General features: G+C 42.0%; 2 protein-coding genes across 2 annotated transcripts; one reads left to right on the top strand and one right to left on the bottom strand.

The window, feature by feature from the left end:
* Nucleotides 1-432: 432 nt before the first annotated feature.
* On the bottom strand, nt 433-20,155 carry LOC110980517 (carbohydrate sulfotransferase 11-like). The gene is made up of 4 exons (XM_022237274.2): nt 19,439-20,155; nt 16,194-16,367; nt 13,824-13,885; nt 433-3,227 (listed from the first exon to the last, which is right to left on the bottom strand). The coding sequence occupies exons 2-4, from the start codon at nt 16,330-16,332 to the stop codon at nt 2,379-2,381; spliced, it is 1,050 nt and encodes a 349-aa protein (XP_022092966.2). The 5' UTR covers nt 16,333-16,367; nt 19,439-20,155; the 3' UTR covers nt 433-2,378.
* On the top strand, nt 5,052-13,758 carry LOC110978121 (protein dispatched homolog 1-like). The gene is made up of 4 exons (XM_022232861.2): nt 5,052-5,684; nt 6,707-6,830; nt 7,840-8,062; nt 8,484-13,758. The coding sequence occupies exons 1-4, from the start codon at nt 5,518-5,520 to the stop codon at nt 11,195-11,197; spliced, it is 3,228 nt and encodes a 1,075-aa protein (XP_022088553.2). The 5' UTR covers nt 5,052-5,517; the 3' UTR covers nt 11,198-13,758.
* Nucleotides 20,156-27,400: the final 7,245 nt, after the last annotated feature.

The following is a 27,400-nucleotide window of genomic DNA, read 5'->3' as shown; positions in this document are numbered from 1 at the left end:
CAACTGTCATGGCCACTAGTGACGCCTATAGACGCTATTGACCTTTTGTATATGAACCGGTAGACGCCTGGACACGCCCCACAATTTTTACCAGGACAGTTGAAACTGCTGAACAGAAAAACTCGGGGGAGGCAATTCAAAAATTCAGGGGGAAGAAAACTCAAGAGTTGTGTCTCCCTACATATTTTATGGGCGCCAGAAATGAATTGCAAGGTTGACGAATTTTAGAAAAAATAACACCCCAGCATTTTTTTGGAAAAAAACCGACATTAACTGGCTATTTTAATACTTTTATACTAAGTCAGCACTATCAGCAGGGGAATTCTCAATGAGATAACCGTTCCAGTCGCTAAGTCTTCATTCCTCAAAGATCTACGCCCGATATCTTTTAAAATGAGCTGTTTGAGAAGTAGTCTTCGTCAAAAGCATATATATTTTATCAGAATGATCATAAAGCAAACTGTATTTATTTTGAATATTCTTGGTTTACAAATGTTATTTTAATCAAACAATACTAAAACAACCCGTTACCAAGTATGTTCAGAGTCGAATCAATCCATCTGATCGTTAATTCCTAAGAAAAAAAACTGTTAATGAATATCCTTATAGCCGACAGGCCGCCAGAACATCCAGCATCCATATTGGCTGATTCACTGCTTCCTTGAATACAAGTGTTCAACTGTATTATTCTCAACCCGTCAAGAAAATCATATTGTTCCTTTAGCACAGTATCCACCTTGAGCAGAAGCACCCCTTCATCGGTTGAAAGGCGCCATGTTAGTCGGGAGTGTTCATTTTGCTGATACTGACGCGACCGTAATGTGCATTTTCATAGTCGTTCATAAATTAAGGAAGTGAGGTTCCAACCAAAGAAGCCTCTGTTGCTAGGAAGTTTTCGCCCTCTCTTGGTCCAGCTCGGGGCTCATAGGACAAGGGTATTCTCTCTGTCTCAGCATGAAATTACTCCAAGTTGAGGGTACAGAGGTAGCCCCATAATGTGGCTCATACACTGGACTATTAGCCCCGAGCTGGACCAAAAGAGGGCGCAAATTTCCTACCATTACAGGCTACCTTGGTAGGTACTACACTTCGCTGGTTCACAAACGAATATTAAATGCACGCGTTACGGTGGCATCGCTACCAACAAAATGAGCACTGTTAACTAAAATGGCTGTTTTCAACCGATGACGGGGTGATTCTGCGCTAGGCGGATAAGGAGGTAGTCTAGTGTATAAGCCACATTACGGGGCTAGTACAGGTGTACATGCAACTTCCTTGGAACAGATTTTCTCAAACGCAAAATGTTACTCCTTAGGGTTAAATTCATCCTTTTTAAAAATTAGGAAGTACTCTAAACCTGAGACACATCTCAAAGATTTAATACAGCTACTGCAAAGATCTGTCGATTATTTAATTAGCAACACGATGGAATATAAGGAGTTTTTGCCACTCATTCAAGCTGTATTATACTGCCCCATTCATGGTTCTTTTTATAACATCTCACCCACAGATTCTGAATCTCGATTGGTCGAAAGTGTGTCCTGTGAAGCTTGCTAGTTTTACTTATTTTTGCACCGCCACTCAAAAAAGACTGTACACATGTAGCCTTGCTCATAAAAAGAACTATACCCGTAGCAACCAAAAATAAAATAAAACCCGTAGCAATGAATAGTACGTGTATTTCGGCTCATCAGAGTTGTAGACTCGAGTTAGTTGACTTGGACTCGCGCTATCTTTATAAATCGTGACTTGAATTGTAACTATCAATTTTTGACTTTTGACATGTCTTGGACTTGTGAAATTGACTTCCTGCCACCTCTGCGGCTCATAGCTTAAACCTATGGGCGAGGTGTTATAAAACATATTGACTGCTTTATCTCTTGGTATAGTAAAACTGGTCTCCCTCGGCCGAGCATACTCTTTTCACCTGGCTTCTTCTCTGGAAAAGAGAGCTCTATGGATCACTTGGGGAGGCTGGTTTTACCACACAACTCGAAACAGTCAATATTTGTATACCAGCGTTTTGAAAAATTGCAAAGTGCAACGAGCTTTTGATAAAAGGTCAAATTTGGAGAAGACTTGATAACATCGCTACAGAATGCAATGCGAACTATGTTCACCTGAAACAGAAGTCACATGGTGGTTCGCGGTGAGCATATTTTACGTATCTAGCCACTTTAAACTCGAAGTAAATGAATCGCGTGTAAGACATTTTGTAGGAACGGATTAATGATCAAGCGTAATATTACAAAATAGCGAGTTTATTCGACAACGAAGTACGATGCAGAGTCGACTCACATAGGACAGACCAGGAGCGATCGTATTGCTGCTTCGAAAATGACCTTGGACGCGCTTCCATGCGCTCTAGTAATACCGAACTAGCTCATTGATCCAAACAATGTATCTATCTCGTAGCGGTGCTTGAGTGCAGTGATATCAGCTTCTTGGAGTTGAGACATGTACTTTTCCAAAGTTGCTTGACCAGAGGTATTCGTAGGATTAGTGGACTTCGGAAAGGAGACGAATTTTCTCAGGCCTGTTTCTTCCAGGATGATATCGGAGTCCCTCGTCAGGTGTTCAAACCGGCCGGTGTAGTTATAACGGAGCAAACACGGGTGGCACATCTTGTACATCTCTTTCCAGTGCTCCGTGGCGTCGTAGCTGTGGAATACACTGCGAGGGTCGCTCACGTACCGGACGAACTCCGCGAACTGGACCTTCGTGAAGGTTCCCCGGCCCGCGACCGATTTCGTCGAGTTCAGGTATGGCCGTAGTTTTTCGAAGACTGCCCTCTGTATCAATCGGTTCTCGGCGCTCTCCCTCTCAAACTTGTCCCGGTAACAGGAGATCACCCGCTGAAGTGGTTCCCGCGTAAACATGATAGTGGTGTATTCGTCCAATCGCCTTTTAGCTTCTTTCATCGAGTATTGTGAGAGCCGAGGTATCTTCGTGTAGTGTGCCCGGTTATTCGAGATGTCTTCCATTTTCTGGAATCGACCGAGGAGCAGTAGAAATATGCGCTTCCAACCGGTGCAGCCCACCTTAGGAATGTAGCAGTAAATGAGCTTGTGGGAATCTAGAACGAGAAGATGGTCGAGTTTCCTCAGAACATCTCGGGTCAGATTATAGTGTAGGTCTGGAATGCCTTGATGCCGAAGTGTATCGCAGGTACTCTTAACTCGCCTCCTCTGGAAGTCTTGTTCCTGCAGCCACTCGTCAATGTTCACCTGCAGAGCAAGACACATGAAATGGTTCAGTCTTTTGCTATTAATTAACTTCATATCACCGATTACCTTGCAAAATGACGCGAACAGGCAATGTATAAATGAAATTGTGTTCACCTAAAATGAATGAGAAGCAAAATCGTTTATCCGCCATCATTTATTGATCACCCCTTGTATTTCCTCAATAGCCCTAATGCCCTGATTTATTTTGCATATGATTTTACATACATCCTAGGGGGTTTGGGTTGACATCAACCCAGGTTATTTCCTCCGGAATTCATCCCCTCCACAGGTCCCTACATTGGACCTGCGAAGTACGTCTGGACACTATAATTGTGGGAAGAAGTGCATACGATCTGGTTAGGGCATAACATAAACACAACATTAAGGCCGTGTCCGAAATGGGCTTCCAGAGCTACGACTACGTCTATTGTCTACGCGTCTCTGTGTAGTCCTAGACAACAGATTCGGATGCAGCCTGACCGTGTGACGAGAGAGTTCTAATAACAGCTGGGGGCGCTGTTTTCGGTGCATGGTCTGCAACCCAGACAGATAAGTAGACCATAATGCGATGTGACGTGATGTGCGAAAACTCTTCACATGGTGAGCCTTGTCAATTGGGTGCATATAATTTAAACTTGAAATTAATATGGACACACTCTTGCTTTCAGATATATTACGTTTATGATTCCAGGCTTTACTAGAATCACGATTTAAGCAGTTTTGAAAACAGGACAGTGTCCAGAAGCTCACCATGTTAAGGGTTCTCGCAGATCACATCACACATTATACGCGAATCGCCCACCTTGCAGACGAGTGTCTATTATATCAATCAATTGTGTATTCAATAACCCCCCCCGCGCTTAATCGAGCGTTTGATTTGACACTCGTGACTCCCCCCCCTTTTCAGGCCTGGCCCGAGTAACCGACCCGCCAAGCCTGTTTCTTGGTGTAGTTTCTTGGCTTAGTTTGAAAGATGCAAAGGAAGTTGATGCCGTTCCAAAAATCGTTGCATTTAGTGACAAACTTGCTCATGTTAAAGTAAATTAAAGGTTGTGTTAACATTTAATTTCTGCATCACCTTTAATCAGGTAACCCTAGATCGTTCGCTTGTCACATTGCACATTCTCTCCAAACCCACGACGACATCACGGGAAGAAATCGAACACACTGTTCCCTGGTTCCCTTTAAACGCCTTCAACTCAAGAAAGAGACCGGTCATAGTGCGTCAAACGACTCCACGAGTTATAAAACCCAAAATGAATAACTTTGAACCGTGTTTGACTTTGACTGCTCCTCATTGTAGACAATTAAGCATCAGGATATTCAGCGATGCAAGAAATTTCGAAGATATTTTTGTCTATTTCTGCACTGGGACTAGGGGCCTAGTTTGGTTGAAACTTGGGGGCGGGGGCTTGAGAGTGCAAACATTTATGCCAGAGGGATAAGAGGCAAATAAACTGCAGTCTGTCCGTCGTCTCCTGACAGGGCATACTCTCCGAAACGTTGGGTCCATCACCAGGGATTCTCTTCACATCCCCAATCACGAAAGAGACTCATATGTCACCACCTCAAACTATACAGGTTTCGTTCATTTAGAATTGTCGAACACACCTGGAGAAGTGAAGACGCACATATCAGCTTGGGCGCACGTCCCCCCACGTAAGTTGCTCAACTTGATCCTGAAGACACTGTTGATGCAATGCATTTTATTTATGACTTGTAAGCCACAGGGAAATCCCCTTTGGGTGTATGAACAACCCCACAAGTTGCTCTTCAAAATAAACAATCGAACAGGGAGAACATTATAATGCTATACTTGGTCCAAGTGACACTCACTTAAAACCACAACTGTTTTCAAATAAGTTTATATATATGCCTGTACTGTGTGGAACTGTGTTGTGAGGTTCAGTCAAGATCATTTCATTGTTTTGGATGCATTCATCCGTTATCGGTTGGAATCCATTCAGGAACAGTTTTTTTTAGGCAGCGCTGTTTTGGTCTTGCACTTCGTGACTTAATATTCACTAGCTTGACCTATTAAGCTAGTCTCAGTATTGGTTTATATGAAGCCTGCTGACGTTTGCTTCTTCTTTGCCAGCAAGCGAATGAAAACAGGGCAAAGCAATCACTGAAGCTATTTGAGGGCGTCATTTGAAATTGCTTCCCCGTTCAGGAATGTGGTCCGACGAAGGTTGCCTTCGACACATTGCCGATTTGAAGCAGTGCGTCCAGGATATTTGAAGCAGGAACCCGGTTGAGTTCTTTGGTTCGTCGGCAGAATCGGCGCAGCATGGCTCATGCCCGTCAGAGCACATCAGTGTCCAGAGCGGACAGCCGCCAAGAGTCGGAAAAACGCCCATCACAACCGCTTGCCTTGGACTGGGGACCAAACCGTGAACAGGGAGAGGACAAAGAAACAACCCAGGAGGAAGTTACACCGGATGGTGTCTGCTACTGGTGAGTACATTGCATATTGCTCACGTATGAGAAAGATGCTCTTAAACTATAAGTTAGGAATAGTGGTAACTTGGGCTCCCCAAAGAACGGCTTGTTTTTGGCTAACGCTGCGTCTCTGACGTAGGAAAAATTGCACATGTAAGTCTTAATGTTTGGACAGAAACGAGAAGACCCCTGACTTGTATTCACGCCATCATTGGTTGGGTAAAAGCAAACATCGACATAAATCCATGGCAAATCTCAAAAGTCAGAGGCCTCACTGAATATAGAGGTTGAAGCACGAAGAACTGGTGGCAAATTAAGGATGTTGAAGAATATGCATAGGGGTCTCTGTTTGGGGACTATATAGAAATAAATGCGGTTGAATAGCGTTATAAGGGGACCCATACCAGTATCATATAGGATCTACGTATGTGAGTGCCGAGTCCATTTTTTTTAATATAAAAGTTAAAAACACTTCAACTTTGGAGAATTTCTCCAGAGAGTCTGTCAAGTCAAATTCACTCTCAATTTGCCGCCAAACATGAATTTGCACTTAACACGTTTACAAAACCTTAATTATTAACACAGAAGTTGTGGGGGTGTGGGTTGCACCGAGCACCCCGCAAAAGTCAGTTTAAAAAAGTGCCACAGGGTTCTTTTCTGTACAAATTCCTGTACACTTTACATGAAGGCTGTAACACAAACAAGTATCCTGCAATAAAGGCGGCAAATCGCAAAAGAGCTGAACTCTGGTAAAATTTGTCGCGTTCGTTTCATGTTGAAAAGAAAAGTTAACAGCGTTCATTCCTTGCTTGTGCTGTTAACGCTTAATTAGCACTTAAAAGGTCAAAATAGCTTCGGAATTTATTACCTCACGCGACAACAGAGCGAAGTTCTTGTTATTGTCTTCAATTTGTAGCGTTCCCGTTGGTATGCCACCTTTGAACTTGAAGTTCACATTTACCCCCAAGTGTGCATTATTTTATTCAATTCTGGATCCCACAAGGAGTTTGTTGTCCGGTCCCTTTTTTTGTGACCAGTTTTGCGAGGGTCCTGGCTCGTTTCTGGTACGTCGTTGGCATCCTCGTCTTGGTACTCGCGTCTGTTATGGCCGCCCTCACCTTCACCTTGTACGAACTCCCGGATTTCGCAGACCCCACGAAGGTAATGATTGATTTTGTTGCCCTTGCAGGAGGTGAAAAAAGGACTTCAAAGTGTAATGACAAGGTTATTTTTGCTATGATGAATGTCTACACAGTGATAATTTATTGAAAGGGAAGTACTCGGTGAAACCAAAATTAATTAAAAACAGCCCAACGAGTATTCCGAGCTATTTAAGGGCATACACATAGCATTTTTTCGTTTTCAAATACGTATTTGATACCAAGTGTCTACTCAAAGGCGGGTTCAGAGCCAGATTGTTCGGTCCCAACTCTTTTTTTTGGGGGGGAGGGTAAAAATGTAAACTTTTTAAATGTTATCTTGTATTGCCTTTCTGAGGAGTGGGGTTGCATTTGTTGGCTTTTGAAGGACACACTTTCTGAAGGAAGGGAAATCAACTTAATCACAACTTTGCCTTTCCCTTATTTATCATAATGTGTTGGGGGGTGGACTGCATGGCCCCCTTGAGCCCCGCCCCTGGTTGCGCCCTTAATCGCGTCTATTTAGAAGGCAAATGCCATAACACTGTGTTTTCATAAAAATGCTAAGTTGGTATGCACTGTTTTCTCACGAAAGCATCCGACACACTCTCAGTTTAATGCTGAATACACACTGAAACTATACAAGGGGGTTGACAAGTACACCTCACCCCAAAAAGTCAAAGAATTAGTGCACCCTCGGGGGTCAATGAAGCTCCTGCAACAAAATGCATGGCAGCTAGCACTTTTATGGTTATGCAAGAGGAATGGAACAACCCAAATTCATTGCTTGATACACAAGTCTTACCTACATCAAATATATACAGGCTATTCATAATCACGAGAGACCATCTCAGATAACTCCTAAACAGTAGATGATGCTTATTTCGAAATCTTAAGATTCACACTCCCATCGTCTTTCTTGCGCCCAGTAGATTTTTCCTGTAACAGTTTCTAAATGCAGTCTGCAAAATGGTGATACTCCAACGCGTAGTTCCACGCTACTATGAGCTTGTCCTCTCGCTTTATTTCAGGGCTTTGAAGCTCGAGGGACGGCCATCGCCTCACGTGTGTTCAGTCTTCATAATCTGTTAATGCAGTCTGAGGAGTCACTGGTATCCCGTCCCTCGGATGCAGGATTGAGGCAAGCATCTGCCAACCACTCCTTGAAAGGAGACAAGCTGTTGCATCAAGCAAGAATCAAACGGCGGGCGAGTCTGGAAAATGACCAAGGCAACCCATTCTGTAAATCAGCGCGTGAGTATTTATTTCCCTTAAATAAAAAGATGAGTCTTGGACACCAAGCCCTTGAGTGTCACTTAAAGGTATCTGACCATTCCAGTGAGACCTGCAGTTTCCAATTCCCCCAAACTGGTACTTTTGATAAAAACAAAGTCGATCTCAGTTTCCTTCTTTCCTCCTGAATGGACAATTAGGGAGTTTTCTTAAGCATATCCGGTTCGTAAGAGGCTTCGTCACATACACGTGCATGCACCACTGATTGCAAGCTTCCATTGGATGAGCACTCAAGTTGCGCGTTACCTTCGGGTTCCATGTAGCTCTGTGTTCATTGGGAATGGTTTGAATTGAAGTGACGTCACACTTAGGAACTGGATTATGTCAATAAATGGCGTCCAAAAATCAGACTAGACCTTCACTTGTTCTTGCGATCTTGCAGGGCTTTGGGATGACGATCTGCCTCACTTGGTGTTTGAATCAGTCAGCGGCAGCAACATCCTGACGCTGGAGGCCGTCAAATCCGTTTGCCGAGAAGAGAGGCGGTTCGTAACATCTCATCCTTCTTACCAAGGGGGTTCTCTCGGCTGCGGCAATGGCAAGTCTCCCCCGCTTGCCTGGTCCGTGGGAAACTATATCGCGCTCTTGTCCAACCGCTCGTCCTGTGAAGATATCACAGAAGAGGACATTGAACAAACCGTGGGTTTGCTGGCACTCTGTGCATCGTCGGTTTTTAACATATCAGGGCAGGAAATGCAGGCCAAGACTATTTCCAACTCTATCCCTGACATCTGCGGTCAACATGATTTCGCCGTCCACAGTATCCTCTACTACCTCCTCCCGACAGAATTTAGTCTGAACCTCATGAGAAACGTCACACCCCTGTCATCCCCGATAACTGTAGTCTATTTCCCCGTGTTTGGAGACAGCGCTGGAACTGTCCTAAAAACCATTTACAAGGAGAAAATATTAGTTCAGCCAGATTCAAACGGAATAACAAAGCTCAGGGCGGTCAACTTTTTCATCAAGTCAAGTATGTTTTCCGATTACTTCTTTGCTGATAGCCTCTTCCTGTGTTTTGCGTCCGTGGCTGTTTTCTTCCTGTCTTGGGCTTACACAAGTTCATTCTTGGTGACACTGTCAGCTTCTTTGATCATCATCTTCTCGCTCGCCTTAGCCGACTTCATATACACAGTAGTGTTGCTGCGGCCTTTCTTCCCGATTGCCAATACCATGGCTATCGTCTTGATAATTGGAGTTGGGATGGATGACACGTTTGTCTTCATGGACTTCTGGAAGAAGTGTCGGTCAGAGTTTGGCGACCAAGACTTGATAAGACTCGTGCACGAGACCCTCCGTCATGCGTTCGCCACGATGCTTGTGACCAGCTTTACCACCGCAGCGGCACTCTACGCAGCGGTAGTCAGCCCTGTAACTGTTGTGAGGTGCTTCGCACTCTTTGCCGGTACTGCCATCATCATGAATTTCTTTTTGACAATGGGTTTGCTCCCGTCGGCTATTGTAATGCAACAAAAAGTCCGGGTTTGGTGGTGCTCGCCGTTGCGGGATCTAAACCTGAGGTATAACGTCTTTGTCAAAATTATTAAACCAGTGAAAATGGTTTACTGCGAACTCATTCCCTTTTTTGTGCTGAAACTGAGATTCCTGTGGATTATTCTTTTCCTGTTGTTAATGTCTGCAAGTGGGGTTGTCGTGTTTTATTTTCCACGTTTGAAAGTGCCTCAATCTCCCAGTCTTCAATTTTACGTCGATTCTAACTTTTTAGAGCAACATGAAATTGTGTTTAAGGAGCAGTTCTCGGCTACCCGTTCTAGGCCCTCAAGCACCCTAGGCTGTATTCTCTGGGGTGTACAGGGAGTAGACAACGGTGACATATGGAACCCGGGTGATTTTGGTACTCTCCTTTTAGACAATAAGTTCCAGTTGAGCAGTTGGGACCACCAGGCGTGGTTTTATAACTTCTGTCATAATATCAGGAATCAATCTTTTTACAACTCCAATTTTCCATCAGCTTGTTTTATGGAAGACTATGTGCAGCTCATGCGACGAGACTCGTGTGTCGATCCCTTTACTGGCGAGGATGCGACACCGTGTTGCAACCAGCCTGTCTTTCCCTACCACCCTTCTCTCTTCAAAACATGTTTGTATAAATTTGCCAATCAAGGGCTCTTTCCGAGTTTGTATTTCAGAAGAGATAATGCTGAGCTGGCCGTGGTGAAACTCATCTTTGGTACAAATTACCTGAGCGGTTTAAACTATTGGACAAATAATGAGCTCTGGGCCACCGCAGATTCTTGGGTTGAGGAGACATTACAAACGGCGCCAGTTCCTTTACAGAGGGGCTGGTTTGTCCCGACTGCCCCCGATATTCTTCTGCACGATCTGCAACAAAGTCTGGCGTCTGGAACATTACATTCCATGCTTATTGCATTTGCAGTATCGTCCGGAATCCTTGCACTGACCATTCGGAATATTTTGCTCACCGTCTTTGCCGTGATGACTGTGACAAGTGCCATATTTGTCACAGTGGCGAGTCTGGTCTTGCTTGGATGGGAACTGAATGTTGTACAAGCAACCATGATCATTTTAGCTGTTGGCTTGCCGGTTGATTATACCATTCACTATGGGGTGGCTTATAAACTCGCCCCCTTACAAAAGCGTGAGCAGCGCACGCGTTACTCTCTCATCACCACGACGCCAGCTCTCACCATGGCTGGTCTTTCAACGCTCTTGGTTGGGGCGTTGTTTCTTCCAGCCACAGTGCTCAGCTATTATCAGTTTGGGGTTTACTGGATGATTGTCACGAGTTCAAGCTGGATTCATGGCACGTTCTTTTTCCAGTCTCTCTGTGCGACTTTTGGACCTGAACATTCGTGTTTCGACTGCTGTAGGCGAGGCAGCCAATCAACGAGAGTCTCCCATCCTGGACTCGCACGTACTAGCAGGCACAAACACACTGAAGGTTGGATTGTCAGCGAGGATAAGGGTATTCAGACAGAATCTGTCAGTCGAGTTAATCCCGCTCAGACACAAACTACGAAGGTTGCAATAAACATGACGTATACTCAGCAATCTTCGACCAACTTTGACCCAACTAATCCAAAACGGCTGAACCCTCTTGTAGGCATTTGGTAGGTAATAGACCATCCGGTCACAAGGATTAGGAGCCATTACTGCGCCGTCCCCACGCACGTGAACAAAAGAGACGCGCGTTAAATGCTTCCTCGTCAGCTAATAGCAGCTCACTGCTAACCAACATCATGTGCTCGTCAAGCATAGGAAAGCGTGCCTAAGTAACAGGGACACAGCAGTAATGACGTCAGCGAGTCGGTCTATAGACCAGCCAACACTGTACCATTACTGAATGCAACAGCCAATCAGAGGATGTTGCAGTGTTTGTCTTTGAAGCACTATCAACTTTTCTTTTCAAACGAACATTACTATATAATTCTAATTAGAAACCTTGTGCATGATGAAATTTTTCTCACTTTTCTTGTGGCGACTCGATGATGCTTGCCTGCTAGAGAATCTAGCAAGCTTAATTATTATTATTATTGTTATTTCTGGTAATGACACTAAGAATTCCCCCAAAGTGCCCCAGGCACTGTAGCTTGCAAGCTTGAAGAAACCTGTACAAAGGGGACAATGAGAAGCAGTTGCAGTTTTAGAGGTGGGAGGAAAACCCCAAAGGAATATTCTGAGTAAAACCCACGGAATCAGGTAAGGACTGAAAACCCAATCCACTTGTGGACCAGGCCGGGGTTTGAACCCGGACTGCAGAGGTGGAAGACGAGGAAAGAACCGCTACGCTAATTTGACTCCCCAATCACACACTCATAACGTTCGAATTATAGGAGGAAGATAAGTGAACGTCTATTTTAGTTGAATCAAACTTATGTGATCTCGAATTCCTTATCATTTGAAGTCAAATTCCGCATCATACTCGCATTGCATCATAAATGTGACTTGAAAACTGCACATTAATTGTAAATAGTTCTGTAGCCTTTGGGCTTCAACGAATTATCTTTTTTTTTCATTTGTAAAATATATTTTACAAAAAGTAACATTGGAGCATCCCGCGAAGCTTTAAGTGCTTGATTTGACATACGTTCTTCAAGGTGGACAGATACTAAGAGTGGGAAATAATGTTTCGTCCCCATTATGTGCCCTACTACCCACCGCTGTTGTTAAACGCGGCTTTTAAAGCAAAATGTCAATGTTCGAAGCGTGCGGGTGATACATTATAATAGCCACCTGAATCTCGTATTGCAGCTTGAGCGTCATAATGTGGGGTCGTGGGCACAAAAGAAGGAAGTCAGAGGTACTTAGTTCAACTTGCTTTGCGTAGAGTACCGAAGGGTTTTCTCAATCTATTTCCGAGTTGGAAAAGAGTACTTTTTAAGTGTTTTTTAATTTAAGGCTCAATTTGTAGCCTTGAAGTATGTTTTATTCAGGGGGGGGGACGCTCGCTTCAACTCGTTATCGACTAGAGCCTGACTTATTAGCGTGACAGCTATTACATTTTGGGATAATAGTTACCAGAACCTTCGAACAGTGGCATTTTGCTTTAAACGTTTCTAGTTTGTTGTAAAAGCACCTGATCAAACGACCTGAAGCAGAGGACAGTTGGATAGTGTGGGCATTTATATATGTCTACGGAGGAAGAGTAACAGGACCGTGAGATACAAAAAGATTTGTTTGTGATATGTTTTCTAAGTTTGTATCTTCAATCTGATTGATCTTTATCATGTGTATATTAATTTTTAATAACGGTTTTTAGCCTTGCACTGACTTATCGTCGATGATCTCACAAAGAGACTAAAACCTCCCTTTCGCGCAAAACAGACATCCGAGAAAAACGCGTTTTAAAATATGACCTATTTCATCCTATATTTTCGACCATCGACCGGGGAAATTTTTACAAAGTCATGTAAAGTGAGGTTTGAAAAATGCTAATCCACACTAATTTGTGAATTTGTTGCTTTAATTTAAAGAGTAATTCATTACCAATTTTTTTTTTACACTTAGTGAGATTGTAAAACCTGCACGAAGGTCTTACTACTTGCCTATTGTATTATGCGCCCAGGGTTTTATGTTCAATATCGTTCGCACGCGTGCACACTGCATCTTGTCACCATTTTTGCCCTGGTGCCAAGAAGGCTTTGTCACTTGCGAGACCCAAAAATCCTAGAGACCGAGCTTTTTGTCAAATTTTGTTTGCGGTATTTAAGAAAGTAAACAAAATTTGGCTGTAATACCGAGCCAACCTGTCCCAATGTTCCCAAAAGGCCGCAAAACTCCATATCGAAAAAATCAATTTTTCAGGTTTTTGTCACTTCGTGAAATCATCGACGGTATTGTTTATACAAGTGAGACTGTATATAAATGTGAATGTGTATATTGTTTCCAGAGAGCTTCACTAAGCTTGTATGTAGCAACATCAACTACCGTAATTTCCCCAGGAATATATGGACAGTTTTCCCGTTTTGAAATGCCTGAGAGGAGATAATCCTTCCCAGCACGTTTTGTAAAATTCTTTTGTGAAATTCAATTGTGTACGTAGCTCAGTGTTACCCTCTTTGAATGATCTAATGGTTGCTCGTTTTAGGATATCCAGAGGTAAATGTTAATCGTGGCAAAATGAAAGCTAATCATAATAAACATATATAGTTACATTCAGTGTGGATAAGCCAAAACTTGTTCAAATCTTTCTTTTCTTGTCTCATTTTTTTGTAAATCACCGAACACCCGATGGCCTCACCTCTATTGGATAACGCTTTGATGTCCTGGTGTCTTTGAAATGCTTGCGAAAGTGCTCTTTTTCTGCATGGCAAACGACAGAAACAGGAAAGAGTTTCACAGGAACGGTTAATTAGGATGAAGCAGGGTCATAAACGCCCGCGAATGGGGGTAAATATCTCCTTACTTCTTGAACAGGGGGAGCTATTGGCTCATCCTTCCACTTTCTTTCGTGGTGAGAGAAAGACAGATTGGGAGGTATTTTTTGAATTTCCAACAGCCGAATATTTTAATGAAAAGGGGAGACAGAATGCAAAAGCTTTAACTTTGCCGTTTTAATGCAAGGTAAAGGGGTGTAAGTATACATAAGATGTGCATTCTTTTCATGAATGGCACCCCCTTGTTTCAAGTGATGTCTGGCAATGCCCCCCTTATGTAATTTCTACGGTCGGGATTTAAGTCACCCCCATCCCCTATAACAGATAGACAGCATGGTTACAATGGAAATTTCTGCGCCTAGATTCAAACACTGATGTAAGACTGAAATCAGAAGCGTATCCTGTTTGGGGGTGGGGCAGGGGGGCAGTTTGACACCCACGACATTTTCAAACCTAAGAATACTTCAGGGTTGAGTAGGAGAGAAAGTAATCGGTATATTTATTTATCAAATAAACACGCTTCGGGCTCTTTATTTATCAAATAAACAGGCTTCGGGCTCATATTGAATGAGCACGAAGCTGCATTCGCTTTTGAATTTGCCCGAAGCCAAAAGGTGGATTCGCCGCTGACAGAAATACAAGGTGTCTTAAAAAAGACCGAGATTAATTAATTATTTTTCTTGAATGTAACTAATGATTTTTGTAAATGGAAATTATAATCTGTTTCAGTATGATGTCTTCTTTCTCATGACATCAAGAAATCCTCATTTCCGCCACACATGACTGAGCGCAAACTTTAATGGACTGTGTCAGAAATGGCTTTGCACCAGATGTGTCATAGGTTTGCACGGCGTAAAGCATTACGTACACTGTTAAAATCATTAATGCAAAGATAACCACAATTAGGGGCTTACTCTTGTAGTAGCTAACCCCAGTGTTCACATGTTCCCCATTTCTTTCAACGAAGACTTCTTCCCTTGTACCGGTTTTCATCGCTTTTAAATGGGTATCGTGCATTTTGGAGATTCCGGCAAACATTACATAATTCTAACAAAGGCCTTCTCTTGATAGTATGAATTTAACAGCAAAACAGCTATTTTGTGTTAAGCCATTTCTGAATTGTCCATAACCCCTTCATGCTCAGTCATCTGTGACGGAGACACGGATTTCTTGGTGTTATATGAAAAAAACCAGGATGACACAGATGATGGTTACCATTTATGAAAATAATCATTCACATTCAAAAATAAACAAATTTATCTGGGATTCCATTTTTAAAGACACCCTTTCAATATCATTTATCCAGGTTGCATTCTCAGTTTGATTGAAAGGTAAATCCTTGAAAATTACGTTGTCTTTGACAGCATGCATTACAACTGAGGGACCTTCATGTTATGAAACCTTTTATTCCAAAATTTCTCAGGTAGCCTACACTTGGCACAAAGACTTTGGTCAAAACCTCCAGATCTTCCGTATAAGCACACACCAGCACGTCTTTTCATAATTTGCAATCTATCAGAGAACAAAAAGTCGAGGCATTTTAGCCAGGTGTATAACAGAAGGGACCACGTTAGCTCGAATATAAAAAGCCTGTACCGGTACAACATATGATGCAAGATATGGGGCGGAGAGCACCCCTCCCCACCTTTGTGTTGGTCATTGTTTGATCGGAATCTCCGGAATTCTTTACAGACATGTGGGGGGGGGGATGTATTAGGTAACAATAGTCTAGGGATTTCACATGTGTGTGTGGGGGGTACCCATGGGCCTCATATCGTGCACGGTTTCCGGTACAAAGTGTACGACCGTCAGTCTATGCTCTGCCAGACGCCTTATCTGGACCCGTTCCTAACTTTCTACGTACACTCAAGCCCGAGCATGTCGGAAATGTGTGTCAAACGTCGTGCATTTTGTAGCCGGATATGCATGGAAGCCGCTGTTGGGATCGGTTGTGGCACGACACGACTAAACCAGGCTGGGTGTCAGGAGAAGTTAATGTTTACCTTCATTGTAAACTTAAAAGGTCGTAGTGCGATGGGGTTTAAAGTGGAGCAAAGACGGTAGGATATTTTGAATATACATGTATTAGTTATCCATCGTACAGTTCCCTATATGGATGTTTTTTGTTTCTCCCATTAGTAATAATGATCATCATAAGCAGCTACGTGAAAAATCCGTTTTAAGCAATAAATACGCAGATTTTACACCGTTAATTTGGACACCTATTTATTCACCTGTTTCGAAGAATGTTAGACGATGATCTCTTCTAGAAAGTTTTGCTGTATAAATCAGGCTAAACGTCATCAATGTGAATGCAATGAACGTCATCGATTTGAATGCAGCCATTCTTTTTTTTCTTGTAAACCGTTGCATGCCGCTGATGGTGGCTCATTCCATGTGAAAAACCTCTGTAGGATTCAAAGAGAACATTGTGAAGAGATTATTGCTGGTATAGGATGAGAATGGACATTTTATTCGGCAAAGAATGTGGCGCCGGGTTATAAAAGGTTATATTCTGAAAACAAACAATTCTCGCATAAAGGTAGAATTCACCATAGGCTTTTGGATGGAATTTTACAGGATTAACTGATTTGCGGGTTACCTTACTGCTACTGTCACTCCATTGACTTGTTTTATGTTTTGAGTTTACTGCTCCAAAAATCAATCACAACACAAGTGCAATTTCAACGGTCAAGGCGAAGATTGTCTTGCACAAAATCCAAGGTGCATTACTGAGTGCGCGCGAACGACGCATGTCAAGCAGGATCGGCCTTCAGAGCAAATACAAACAGCTGCTTTTCTCCCATCCAAAAAGCGAGGTTAGACACGGACAGTAGTCAGTAAAATAAACTCGGAATAATATGGCTCTGTTTACAATAAAACGCTGTGGATTGATCAAAAGAATTTCATCGAGGAGTAAAGTCATTTGAATGTTGCCCATCGTGATCATTCTGCTACTTTGTTTGCTATAAAATTAAACCTATTGCAATGTAACCATTTATATGAACTTAATCTGGGAATATTCATGTACAAACTTATGCACAATTTACTCCTTTCAAGTTTTAATTCTTGTTTTACTTTAGCATCTAACATTCATAATTATAATACCCGAAGCAGTGTGAGAGGAAACTTGTATGTCCAATTTAACAGAGTGTCATTGGCTAAGAACGATGTTATTCATAAAGGTATCTTGTACTGGAATGGTCTAGAAGATTCTCTCAAGTCAATACCTTCTTTATTTGTGTTTGTTAGAAAACTGAGAACCCAGTTGCTTGGCTCATATTCCTAAATCATATTTATTTGTGCTCTATTAATGCGGCGTTGTTTCACACTTTTTTGTTTAGTGTTGTTCGTCATTTGTCTGTCATATGTTAGATTGTATGGTTGTCATCTGTGTAAAGGTTGAGGTACAAGAGCGTTCCTGCTAATAACCTTAAACCTAAATGTTGCCATCTAAATTATCAAATGTATAGTCCTATTTTATGCATTGTTACCCAATTTAATGGCCAGATATATTCAGTATACAATGTGAACGTGTTTAGTTACATTGTAAAGAATGAAAACATTGAAATAAATGTTTCATCATCATCATAATTTTTTCGAAACGATAGAAAGACTTAACATTTCAGGAATATGCCCTTTGAAGTTGCTTACAGCCTAGGCCGAACTGGGAATGATATGTACATATGGCATAAATCTAATAAGTTTTGAATTAAAAAAAATTTAAAAATTATAACCAAAAAAGAAAAGCTACACATTTGAGGCGCCATGTATGCAAACATACCACGTGACCACCGTGACCACGCTTTCACGTAGTCAATGCAAGTACAAATCACATTTCAGTCTACAGATGTAGACCATAACCAGTAGTTATGGGCACTGAGGAAATTTTGCCCGACAACAGGACGTTTAACGTTTGGAAATGGCAGTTTTTGTTGTCGAAAAAAGGGGCTGCTTTCATTGGATACAGCTTGCAAAGGTTAGCTGCGTTAGCCAAGCGGTGCAGAGCCAGCGAAGTAAGATTTTTCGCCTGAAAAAAAAAACTTCAAACAAATGTATATTTTCTTACATTTTCTGTCTTACAGTTTTCCCATTTCTGTCAGTTCATAACGCCATTTGGACATAATGACGTGCTGCAACTTTCCAACAATTGTAAGAAAAAATCGTTAAAAAGAACAGAGCACAACATCTGTTCTCTGTATAAAAATGTTTCATGTACAGTTCATTTTCTTTCATTCAAAAAGATATAAGAATCATCGGACAGTCCCATTTTGATTTACATATGGTGCGTCCCACCTTTAAAATAGGGTAACATTTAAAAAGGAAACAAAATTGGGCTATTATAAAAGGGTGTAGGCCTTTGATGCCATTTTTCGCTAAATTTTCAAAATTCCAGGCCAGCATTGAGGCGGGTAAGTTTGTTCCACATACCCGTGGCAAACCAAGGTCAGGAACCATCCTCTTAAATTCTTGAAGGTCAAATCAACCCTGAAGAAGAATCATACGGATAAATTCCACTTCAATTGACTTGTAAATTGTTTTGTATTTTTTTAATTGCAAACTTAATGCCAAGATGACAGCGAGTTCGATACATGCATTCAAGCAGGCATTCATCACATACCCTAGGTTTTTTCGTTCGATTTATTTTGGTTTTTGTTTTATACAAGTAGATTAATTCTTGCTAACTTGTAATTATGTTCCTTACAGTTCCACGAGTATAACAGTTTTAATATTTAAACTTCAGGTAAACTTGGTTGCAATTACTGCCTAAACACTGTTTGGAAGCGACTGAAATAGAATTCAACGTATAGCCACGTAAGTACCGAGCAGTAATTTTTAAATACTTTGGCAGGAAACTCCCTCCCTGTTCTAGGTGATTCATTCCCTGGGTTAGCAATGCCCCGTCACAGCGCTGTCCTTCGAAACATCACCGCTGTATGCTCGTACGAAGCCAACTTAAAAACCTGCTTACTCTTCCTGTTGTAAACTTAAAAAGAACCCCGAGCTACATTTTCGTTGAGATGATACCCATCAGGAAGGACTAAATTCCATGACCGACATTACTCAGGAGGGGAAAAGTCGCAAGCAAGTTACCCCCAACGCTCCAAGGGGTCTTTTAAAGAGGGCAATAACCAAAGGCTGCTCCAAAACCAAATGTTTGAAGGGGATGAGGGGCAAATAGGTTTTTTTGCTGGGGGAAACAACTTCAAATTTATTTATGTGGCCTTTTAAAGCCTTCCTAAGATATAAGGCTACATTTCAAAAATATTAAAATGGGTTTTTACATCACAGCCGAGCAACAGAAATAACAATTCTACCAAAATCAAGAGTTGCCTATCATTCTCACAAGGATATCAAAAGCACCCACTATGGCAACTTTTCAACAATATAATATATTCGAATAATTATCGTAATGAAGGTCACAAAATAATGAATTTTGTATGAACTCCCCCAAAGAAAGAAAAAAAAAAACACCTACCTGGCACTCTCCCGACGTAAAACCTCAGAGGTGGCGCAAACAAATGCAAGTGGTTAATATCTCTTAGTCAAATTCACACTTAAATCTTTCTCATGAAATCAGTGCCCGTACTACCTTTGGATCAGTTGGGGAAAAATCGAAAAGCGACAGCTGTATGCTCGCCAGTGTAAACATTTTCGAAAGCCATACATGGGTGCACACAAGAATCGATATTTGCCAGGCAATTCTCGTCGCTTTGTGCTGTCAAACATTCGTCCACAGTACACTCCTTTCCTTGAATGGCTGTCATCCAGGGACTAATGAGTCGCTTCCTTGGCAAACAATCTACTTGTGCAGGATTATATAAAGCTACTCGGCACGGTGGTGCTTAAAAATAAACTTCCTCGTAAAGTGCGCACGGCCAAACTGGGATACTGCACATAGTCGGACTACAGAAGAAAGTCGCACGCTAAAAACAGTTTTCAGATATCTGACATGAATGTTTCAATCAAGTTATGTTTGGCTATAAAAGTAGCATCATCCATCGTGAACCACACCCAATCTAACAAAGCTGAGAGGTCTATCGTGCTTATCTGTTTTTTTGTAACACATGATTTCATGATTTTTAAAACACTTTGCATCAGCATCAAGTTTATCGGACCACATTATAATTGCACAGCATTACTAGTTTGTTTAAGTATAAGATTGATTCTGCACGAAACCTACCCTGTACCATATTTTGTTTTGAAAAATTTTATGATATCATCATTGTTACTGTCAGCAAAATGTGCATGTTTTCGGATTTCATATAAATTTCGTTCCATTCCAAAACCTGCAAAAGTTGCCCTCCGTGCAGTTGGCAAAATACAAGACAACAAATGATGGGCTTCTGTCGGCTTTTCCGTGCAATATACAGTCGAGCAGAAAAGTTTGCCGTGTTTAGTAGTACAGGGGTATTTATTCATCAAAGTAAAGATATCTCGTAAAAGCAAATAATTATTGAATGCTTTGAGTACACAAATGTGCATTACCATAATCAAAAATCATCAAAATATGCGTTAAATTAAAATTGCAAAACAAAAATTCAAAATAAGGTTAATTGAAACCCAAAGATGCAATTTTGAAGGGTTTTAGTAAACATTTATAAAAATATTTCTATTTCCTGGTTATCCCGAGGGCTCAACGGGCTACATGAATTGCTCTTAAAACAATAGCTTAGTAACCCATATAGTAATAGAGAAAAAAATTCTCAAGTTGGCCGCGTCCAAATTCTGCTCCCAAGCAATCAAACTCATTCACACCGTCGACGTTTCCACCACTGGGATGGCTGTCACTACTCCACCTGAAAATTAGGTATTTACTTTTAAACAAGGGTCGGAAAATGGGTAGATTTGAGATTGTAGTCGCACAAAACGTCAGTTTGATCTATTGAACGACAGAATAAAACGTGACCCGCTTTGGCTACATGAGGAATGTCCCCGGAAAGTCGAAACTGTGTATTCGCCTCCTGAAGTAAAACGTTCGCTTTTTTCACAAACACATTTTGGGATTTTCACATTTTTGGACAGCTAAAGTAGGAAAGATTCCTCTTAGTTGTGTCATTTTGACAGAATGGTGAATAAAAAGATGATTTAAAGTGGATATCTAGAATGTGTCTGCTTCCATTTACCTCGAAAGTTAAGAGTGTTTGCCTTTTTAAAAATGAAATTCTTCCAATATTTTGAGGGCGTTTTCAAGCAGTTCAGTTAATGTCCTTGCGTGAAGTTTGGCATCATTTCAGAGGGCTTTGCCTATACTGCTATTTCTAGCAGTGACATCATTGAGTTGACCGGTTGAGTTCATCGGCACATCATCAGAGCATTTAATATGGTAAAAGTACATACCGTAACGTACATACCGTAAACCGGGTAACTTTGGCACCCTGGGGTAACTTTGGCACAAGCCACACCCGTTGGTTGTAATCGTCATAATATTCGCAACAGGCTATATGAATGATATAAGATACCCCTAAAACCTTTTTATGAAATTATTATTATTATAAAATACACCTGGAGGCTTGGCTTGAAGAATATCTGAATGAATATGAATCGATGTCTCAAAATGTGGTTTGGTGAGCCTAAATAATGCTAAACACACTTTTTAGTTCTGAGCGCAAGACTTAGTATCAGCATGATGCAAGCGCTGATAATATTTAGCTTGGGGTATATACGTAAGAAACACACGACAGCTGGCTGTCGTCATTTGTCGGTAATTCCCTTACACTGCTAATCACTGGGCGGGAAAAATAATACCGACGGAAGTGCGGGAGAATTGTTGCTTTTGCAGATGTTGTCAATGTCAACATGCCTTTGGCAAACAGATCGGTATGGCAGAAACAGAGATTATTCGGCAGTTCGAGTGTTTTCATTCCTCCCGAAATCCCTCGGGAGGAATTGTCGACCGGGCACGGATTTAAGTCCGGAAAAAATCGCTGTGCCATTTGCAAGGATGTGCCGTGAAGCAGTGTCACTCGATCGACAACAGAGTTTATGGGTGGATGCCTCTCCAGACGGCAAGAGTATATTGCTTCACTGGGATAGGCTCAAGTAAACCCTTTGTGCATTCTGGTAACAGAAACAGCCCCTGAGACACCCTGGAGACGCCAGCAATGCATACCTTATTAGCATTCAGTGGCATGGTAATTTTATGCAAATCTTAATTGTGGTCGATTACTGAACAAACAGCTCTTTGTAGGCGGTGTTGCCCTCTCTCCTCTCTTCTGCCTACAAAAGCGATACAATAACAAAAGCGATTTTCCCCCCTTAGGCCCTATTTGTCTACTATAAGTGTCAATAGTCAACTGTTTTCACTTCATGGACTTTATTATGTTTACGTGTTCAACTGTTGTAATAAGCGCTATTCAAAGTTATATATCTCCGTCTGACATGTTTATAGCCCAGGAATGTAAACAGTTGTTCGAACAGAGCTCAAGTTGGCCTTTTTGACATCCAATGATATAAATCCTCCTCGGGCCCGTTTCAAACGTCGTGCTTATTCCTTGTCAAATAAAGTAAAATTGAGTGCGACGTTAGCACGACGTCAGCACGGCAGCTGTTTCAAACGTAGAGCTTATTCAAAAATCCTAGTCGGACTTAAACAAATCTAACATGGCGGACCTGCACAACACACAATGTGATTTTGCGATCTTTCAGCCTGAGTCACAAAGAAAACGAATTTAGCCTCGGCGAGCACCTGTCTACTAAGAGTACTTTGTCTTTCGAAAAAAATCGAGGCCTTTTTATTCTAATGGCCCGATTTCATGTTTCCGGGCTATCCTGCAGTGACGTCACCCAGGTAACCAGTTCGATATCGGAAAGTCTTATTTTAACATTCGGACATGGTTTTTAGTTTCACAGATCACCTTTGAGTTGATCTTATCTCATTTTAAGCAGGAATTTGAAAGACAAATTGCGTAACTGAAATCCAATTTCCCTCAAGCACCGTCTAGTGATCTACCCTGTGCCTTTCGTGAAATTTCCATTTTAGTCGCCAAATATGTGGATGTGTTTGTTTATCGATGATTATTTCTACTACACGTTGTGAACATGCGCATTCCTAATTATCAACGAAACTTATAGGACCAACTTGTAAGGCTTCTGCCGTACTTAGGGGCGGGCATAAGCAAGGAGGAAATGGCGAGCCAAAATCCTCTGCCGTGCCGAAATCAGTTTGCAGAGCCAAACTGGTTTCAAACGTCGTGCTTATACCATGCTAATTAAAAAAAAATCAAGTTGAATTACAATCGACATGCTGCACGACGTTCGAAATTGGCCTCAGTGTCACAAGCTTAGCATACAAGAGCTCCTATTAAACTTGATCGCACGGAGAATATTAATTCGTCTGCGTGTGCCATGTCAATGAGTGCTCAGCACTTTTCGTGCATAACAATGACATAAATCGGCAGGACAGCACACGCATCCAACGAATGACGGGAGCTCAGCGTTATAGTGCCACAGTCACACAGAGAGTGTTATAACAGTTGCAACTGAATCCAGGGAAACGACAGACGGGAGAACTTCGGATAAACTGACTTTATAGCATATTTTATCCGCAGTTGGTTTGAGGCAAAAAACTAGGAACAGTAATTGTAATAGGTCAAATGTGCCTTACAATTGGTCAAAAATATAGCCTCACAAAAGCAGTGTGAAGGCCAGCATCTTGTCACTTATTTTATTCATGATTATTTATTCACCTAAGAAAGATAGCCTGGGTCATGGTTCTGGTATTTTGGAATCTTCTTGTAGAGCAGTCTCCTGTGGCTATCTCTTACAAGGGAGCACAAATAGGCGTTAAAGCATCCTCAGTTTTTGCTGATTATAGGCTAGCGACCGATTAAAAAGGAACCTCGAGACATTACACCCTTATAGTTTTAATTGACAGTACCTTTTGCCAAAACCATTCGCCTTGAGGAGAAGCACCCCCTCATCAGTTGAAAAGAGCAATATTAGTCGGGAGTGTTCATTTTGCTGGTGTAGCGACGCGCCCAATAACGGGTGCATTTTATAGTAGTTTGTGAACCAGCGAAGTGCAGTTCCGACCAAGGGAGCCTTCGTTGCTAGGAAAATTGCGCCCTCTTGGTCCAGCTCGTGGCTCATACCAAGAAGAGCATGATAATCAGCCACAGGGTGCCAGTTCGATCTACCAACGACGATATCACACCTAAGAGAACTGAGGCTATTTTCCACGTCAGCATCGACTGTAATTATACCCATCCGCTTTAAATTGAAAAGGCTAAATATCTTAGATTTGTGTTGCTAAATTACCTTTTCAACCTTTTGAATTTGCATTAGAATTCCCCCTGCTCAAAATACACTGGCTCCTCAAAATAAACCGCAACTGTCAACTCTAGATAATTTTAGATATAGTCTCGTTCTCGCCCTCTGTGTGAAGAATCTGTTTTAATTTGCTCTGATTGCATGATTTAACATAGTTTTCTTCTGTCTGAAAATTAGGAACAAGAATAAAAGCTATACAAATCTGGAGTGGCTATAACGCCGGAGTGTCTATAACGCCGAAACTGTAGAGCGTACTTGCGTCTTTGTCTTGTTCTCACCTATTGTGTGAGAGACACCCGCAGAACGCGCGTGTCCCAAAGTATCTGATCTAATGAAATGATCTTTTGTCTGGAAAGTGGGGGGGGGGGCAACACGCATTCACCGTCAACTCTAAAGAAAGCCTGGAATCCGAAATGTGTGGAAATCTTGAGCTCTGGAATTTCCTGGTGTCTTTGTTCTGTTATCGCCTATTATGTGAGCTGGGGAACACAAGACTTTTGCCTCGTTTATGTAGCAAAATGATCTGCAGGTGTTCTCTTATAACCGCATTTAGCTTTCACGTCAGTCACAAATGCTCTATCAGTGGTTGTTACATGGCTGTGTGAGACCTTTTCTCCCAATCGTGATACCAAAGTATTGTGCACTTCTAAGAGTAACGTTAGTTCTGAACCGAAGCACGTCGCGTGTCAAATATATTTCACTAACCACGGACGTCTTGGCAACATGGATGTTATGGATTATGCTATTTAATGTTCGCTTGAAACTCAAAACTTAGCTGGTCAAGGCACAATCATAAACTCAGGCAGGTCAGTTGAAATTACGCGACCTGGCTGACAAGCTGAAAATCAACTGGCAGGTCTAATTCAAGTGCAGTAGTGCTACGGGAGCAATCACTAAAGTCTGAAGACATGGATGAGAGAGTCCTGCAAAAAGGACTTCCTAGTGGAAAAAAGATCAACCACCATGAACGCTTTTTCGGTAGGAGTAATCACAAAGTCACTGGTTGTCCTCAGCACAAAAGAGACTAACATTATCTGGATAAGATCGACCTAAAGGACAACGTTCCTGGGATAGATCTTAGATTTGAACGACTGGGTTCACGAGACAGCATGGTGGACGGTTGGGCCCTGGCATCTGATGGAGAGACAGAAACAGCGTGATCCAGTGTTCAGTGACCCCTACTACTGTGGCGAGGATTATATGAACAAGACCAGCAATGAAGGTAAGATACTTCTTTTGCTAGCTGAAAGGTTCAAGAGGTTAGCGCAGGGCGTAGGTCCGCTCTTGCCAATAATGAACCGAGTTTCCTTGAAACTGAAATAAAACAAAATCAGAACAGCTAAAACTTGTTTCTGAAAGTCACCATTGGCGCCTTTTTGAACCTTTCTGTTTTGGCATTTGTTGGTAATTTTAAGTGTAAGCTTTCAAAGTTTATTGCTAGTAAGAAGCTGGTTATTTTGAGGGCGGATCAAGAAGCAAAATCAATTTTCAGGTGAAACATGTCATTTTTATGGCCTTTCTGAAGGGTTAGGCTACATTCTGGGACTTTTACACTTTTGGAAAGAAAAGGAATTCGCCAAAAAATCGCCTTTTGTCCTTTACGATTATTGGAAAGTGGAAAAATGGGATCGTTTTGGGGGGCATGGCCCCCGTTTGCTTTCTTAGATCCGCCCTTGTGTACAATAACGTATATAATGTGTATTTCACTTCCATCTGTCGAATATTTGTAAAATTGCAACCACTGTCAATTTGTATGGAGAATAAGAAAACTGCCGAGAGTTTTCTTTCAAGGTTCTTTGCCTCGGACGTAGACTTGAAATCAAGTCGGCATTTGGCCGGGTGGAGTCCACCTTCCTCGCGACGTGTACGCAGTGCGGATACGCGTGCAGTCAATACGTGTTCGGCAGTGCCCAATTACTGACTTGAGCAATCTGCATAACACATATGGGGCCTGCTACCAAAAATTAGACGGAACTCTCTGATTGGCGAAGAATCCCTATAATATGAATAATTATTTATAGTGGCAGTTTGATTGGCCAGTTGAATGTGTATTACCAACACCCGGAGTCTCGTTCATTGAAGAGGGTGTTTACATTATTTTAACAAGATAAAAGCACCGGTTCTTTTACCAAACAAGATAGTTAAAAGATTTGTTCTTGAATAGTTCTGTGTACTTTGTCAGCGTCACATTAAAAGGGATATTAAGAAGCGACGTTGAGGCAGAATTATGCAACAAGGAATGGACGTAAGACAGCACGACGCGACGCACGACGCGACGCGTTGTGTGCCTGCAAACATAATGGCAAGAAGGGAACGGCGCGACGGGGACGGCACGAGTCAAGGTAGCCGTCATGCCGTTGGGTCGCCTTGGAAGAGGCTAGAAAGAGGCAGAAATGTGTTTCGTAAATAGTACATCATACTGAACAGCCCACGACCACGCATCGTATCCTTGCCGAATCAGCGCGGCAAGCAGGATGGATCGCGGGCGACGGTGAACAGGCTCATGACTGATTTTCAAAGGCCGAAGCATGCTGGCTCATATCGGTTGTTCTGGACGACAAACACTACTAACGACTTGATTTCAAGTCTAGCTCGAACCATTTCCCTTGTGATTTACGTTGTTAACCGCACAGACATACATATGTTGTTTGCGCCCCCTGTGAAAGTACTCGTATATGTTACCAGGGTCCAGTAAATATTTAATTAATAAGCGTGTAGGTGTCAATGAACCTTTGCAAATGTTGGTCGAAAACCCAGTGTTAACTGATGTTGTGAAATCACGGTCAACATTCAGGGACAGGTTGATAATTACTCAACTAAAGGGTGGGGGAAAACGGCTGTCTCCTGCAAACAAAGCGCAAACTACTCTACAAGACACGGTCTATTGCGGCATACCTTTTATTGAAAAAAAAAGAGAGAACAAGAAACAAACACACTTCTGTCGTTCAAACGTGTGTGGCGGTATAATTGACAACAAGTCCAGGCAAGAGCAACGTTTTGCATTTTGGTAATCGTTTGTTGCTCGTGGGAAATGGGTCGTGAAATGAACACATAGCGGTAAACAGCGCCATCTCGTGTGACATTGCGTTTTGTCGATGTCCCGTCTGTATTCTTCCATAACGTCCATCACATGTTGGCTTTTTGATTCTGCGGCGGTTGGTCAATATCC

The sequence above is a fragment of the Acanthaster planci genome, linkage group LG18 (assembly GCF_054643075.1).
Source record: "Acanthaster planci isolate LZ-2023a linkage group LG18, COTS_SCS, whole genome shotgun sequence".
In the NCBI taxonomy this organism is placed as follows: domain Eukaryota; kingdom Metazoa; phylum Echinodermata; class Asteroidea; order Valvatida; family Acanthasteridae; genus Acanthaster; species Acanthaster planci.
This window is presented reverse-complemented; position numbering and strand designations above follow the sequence as displayed.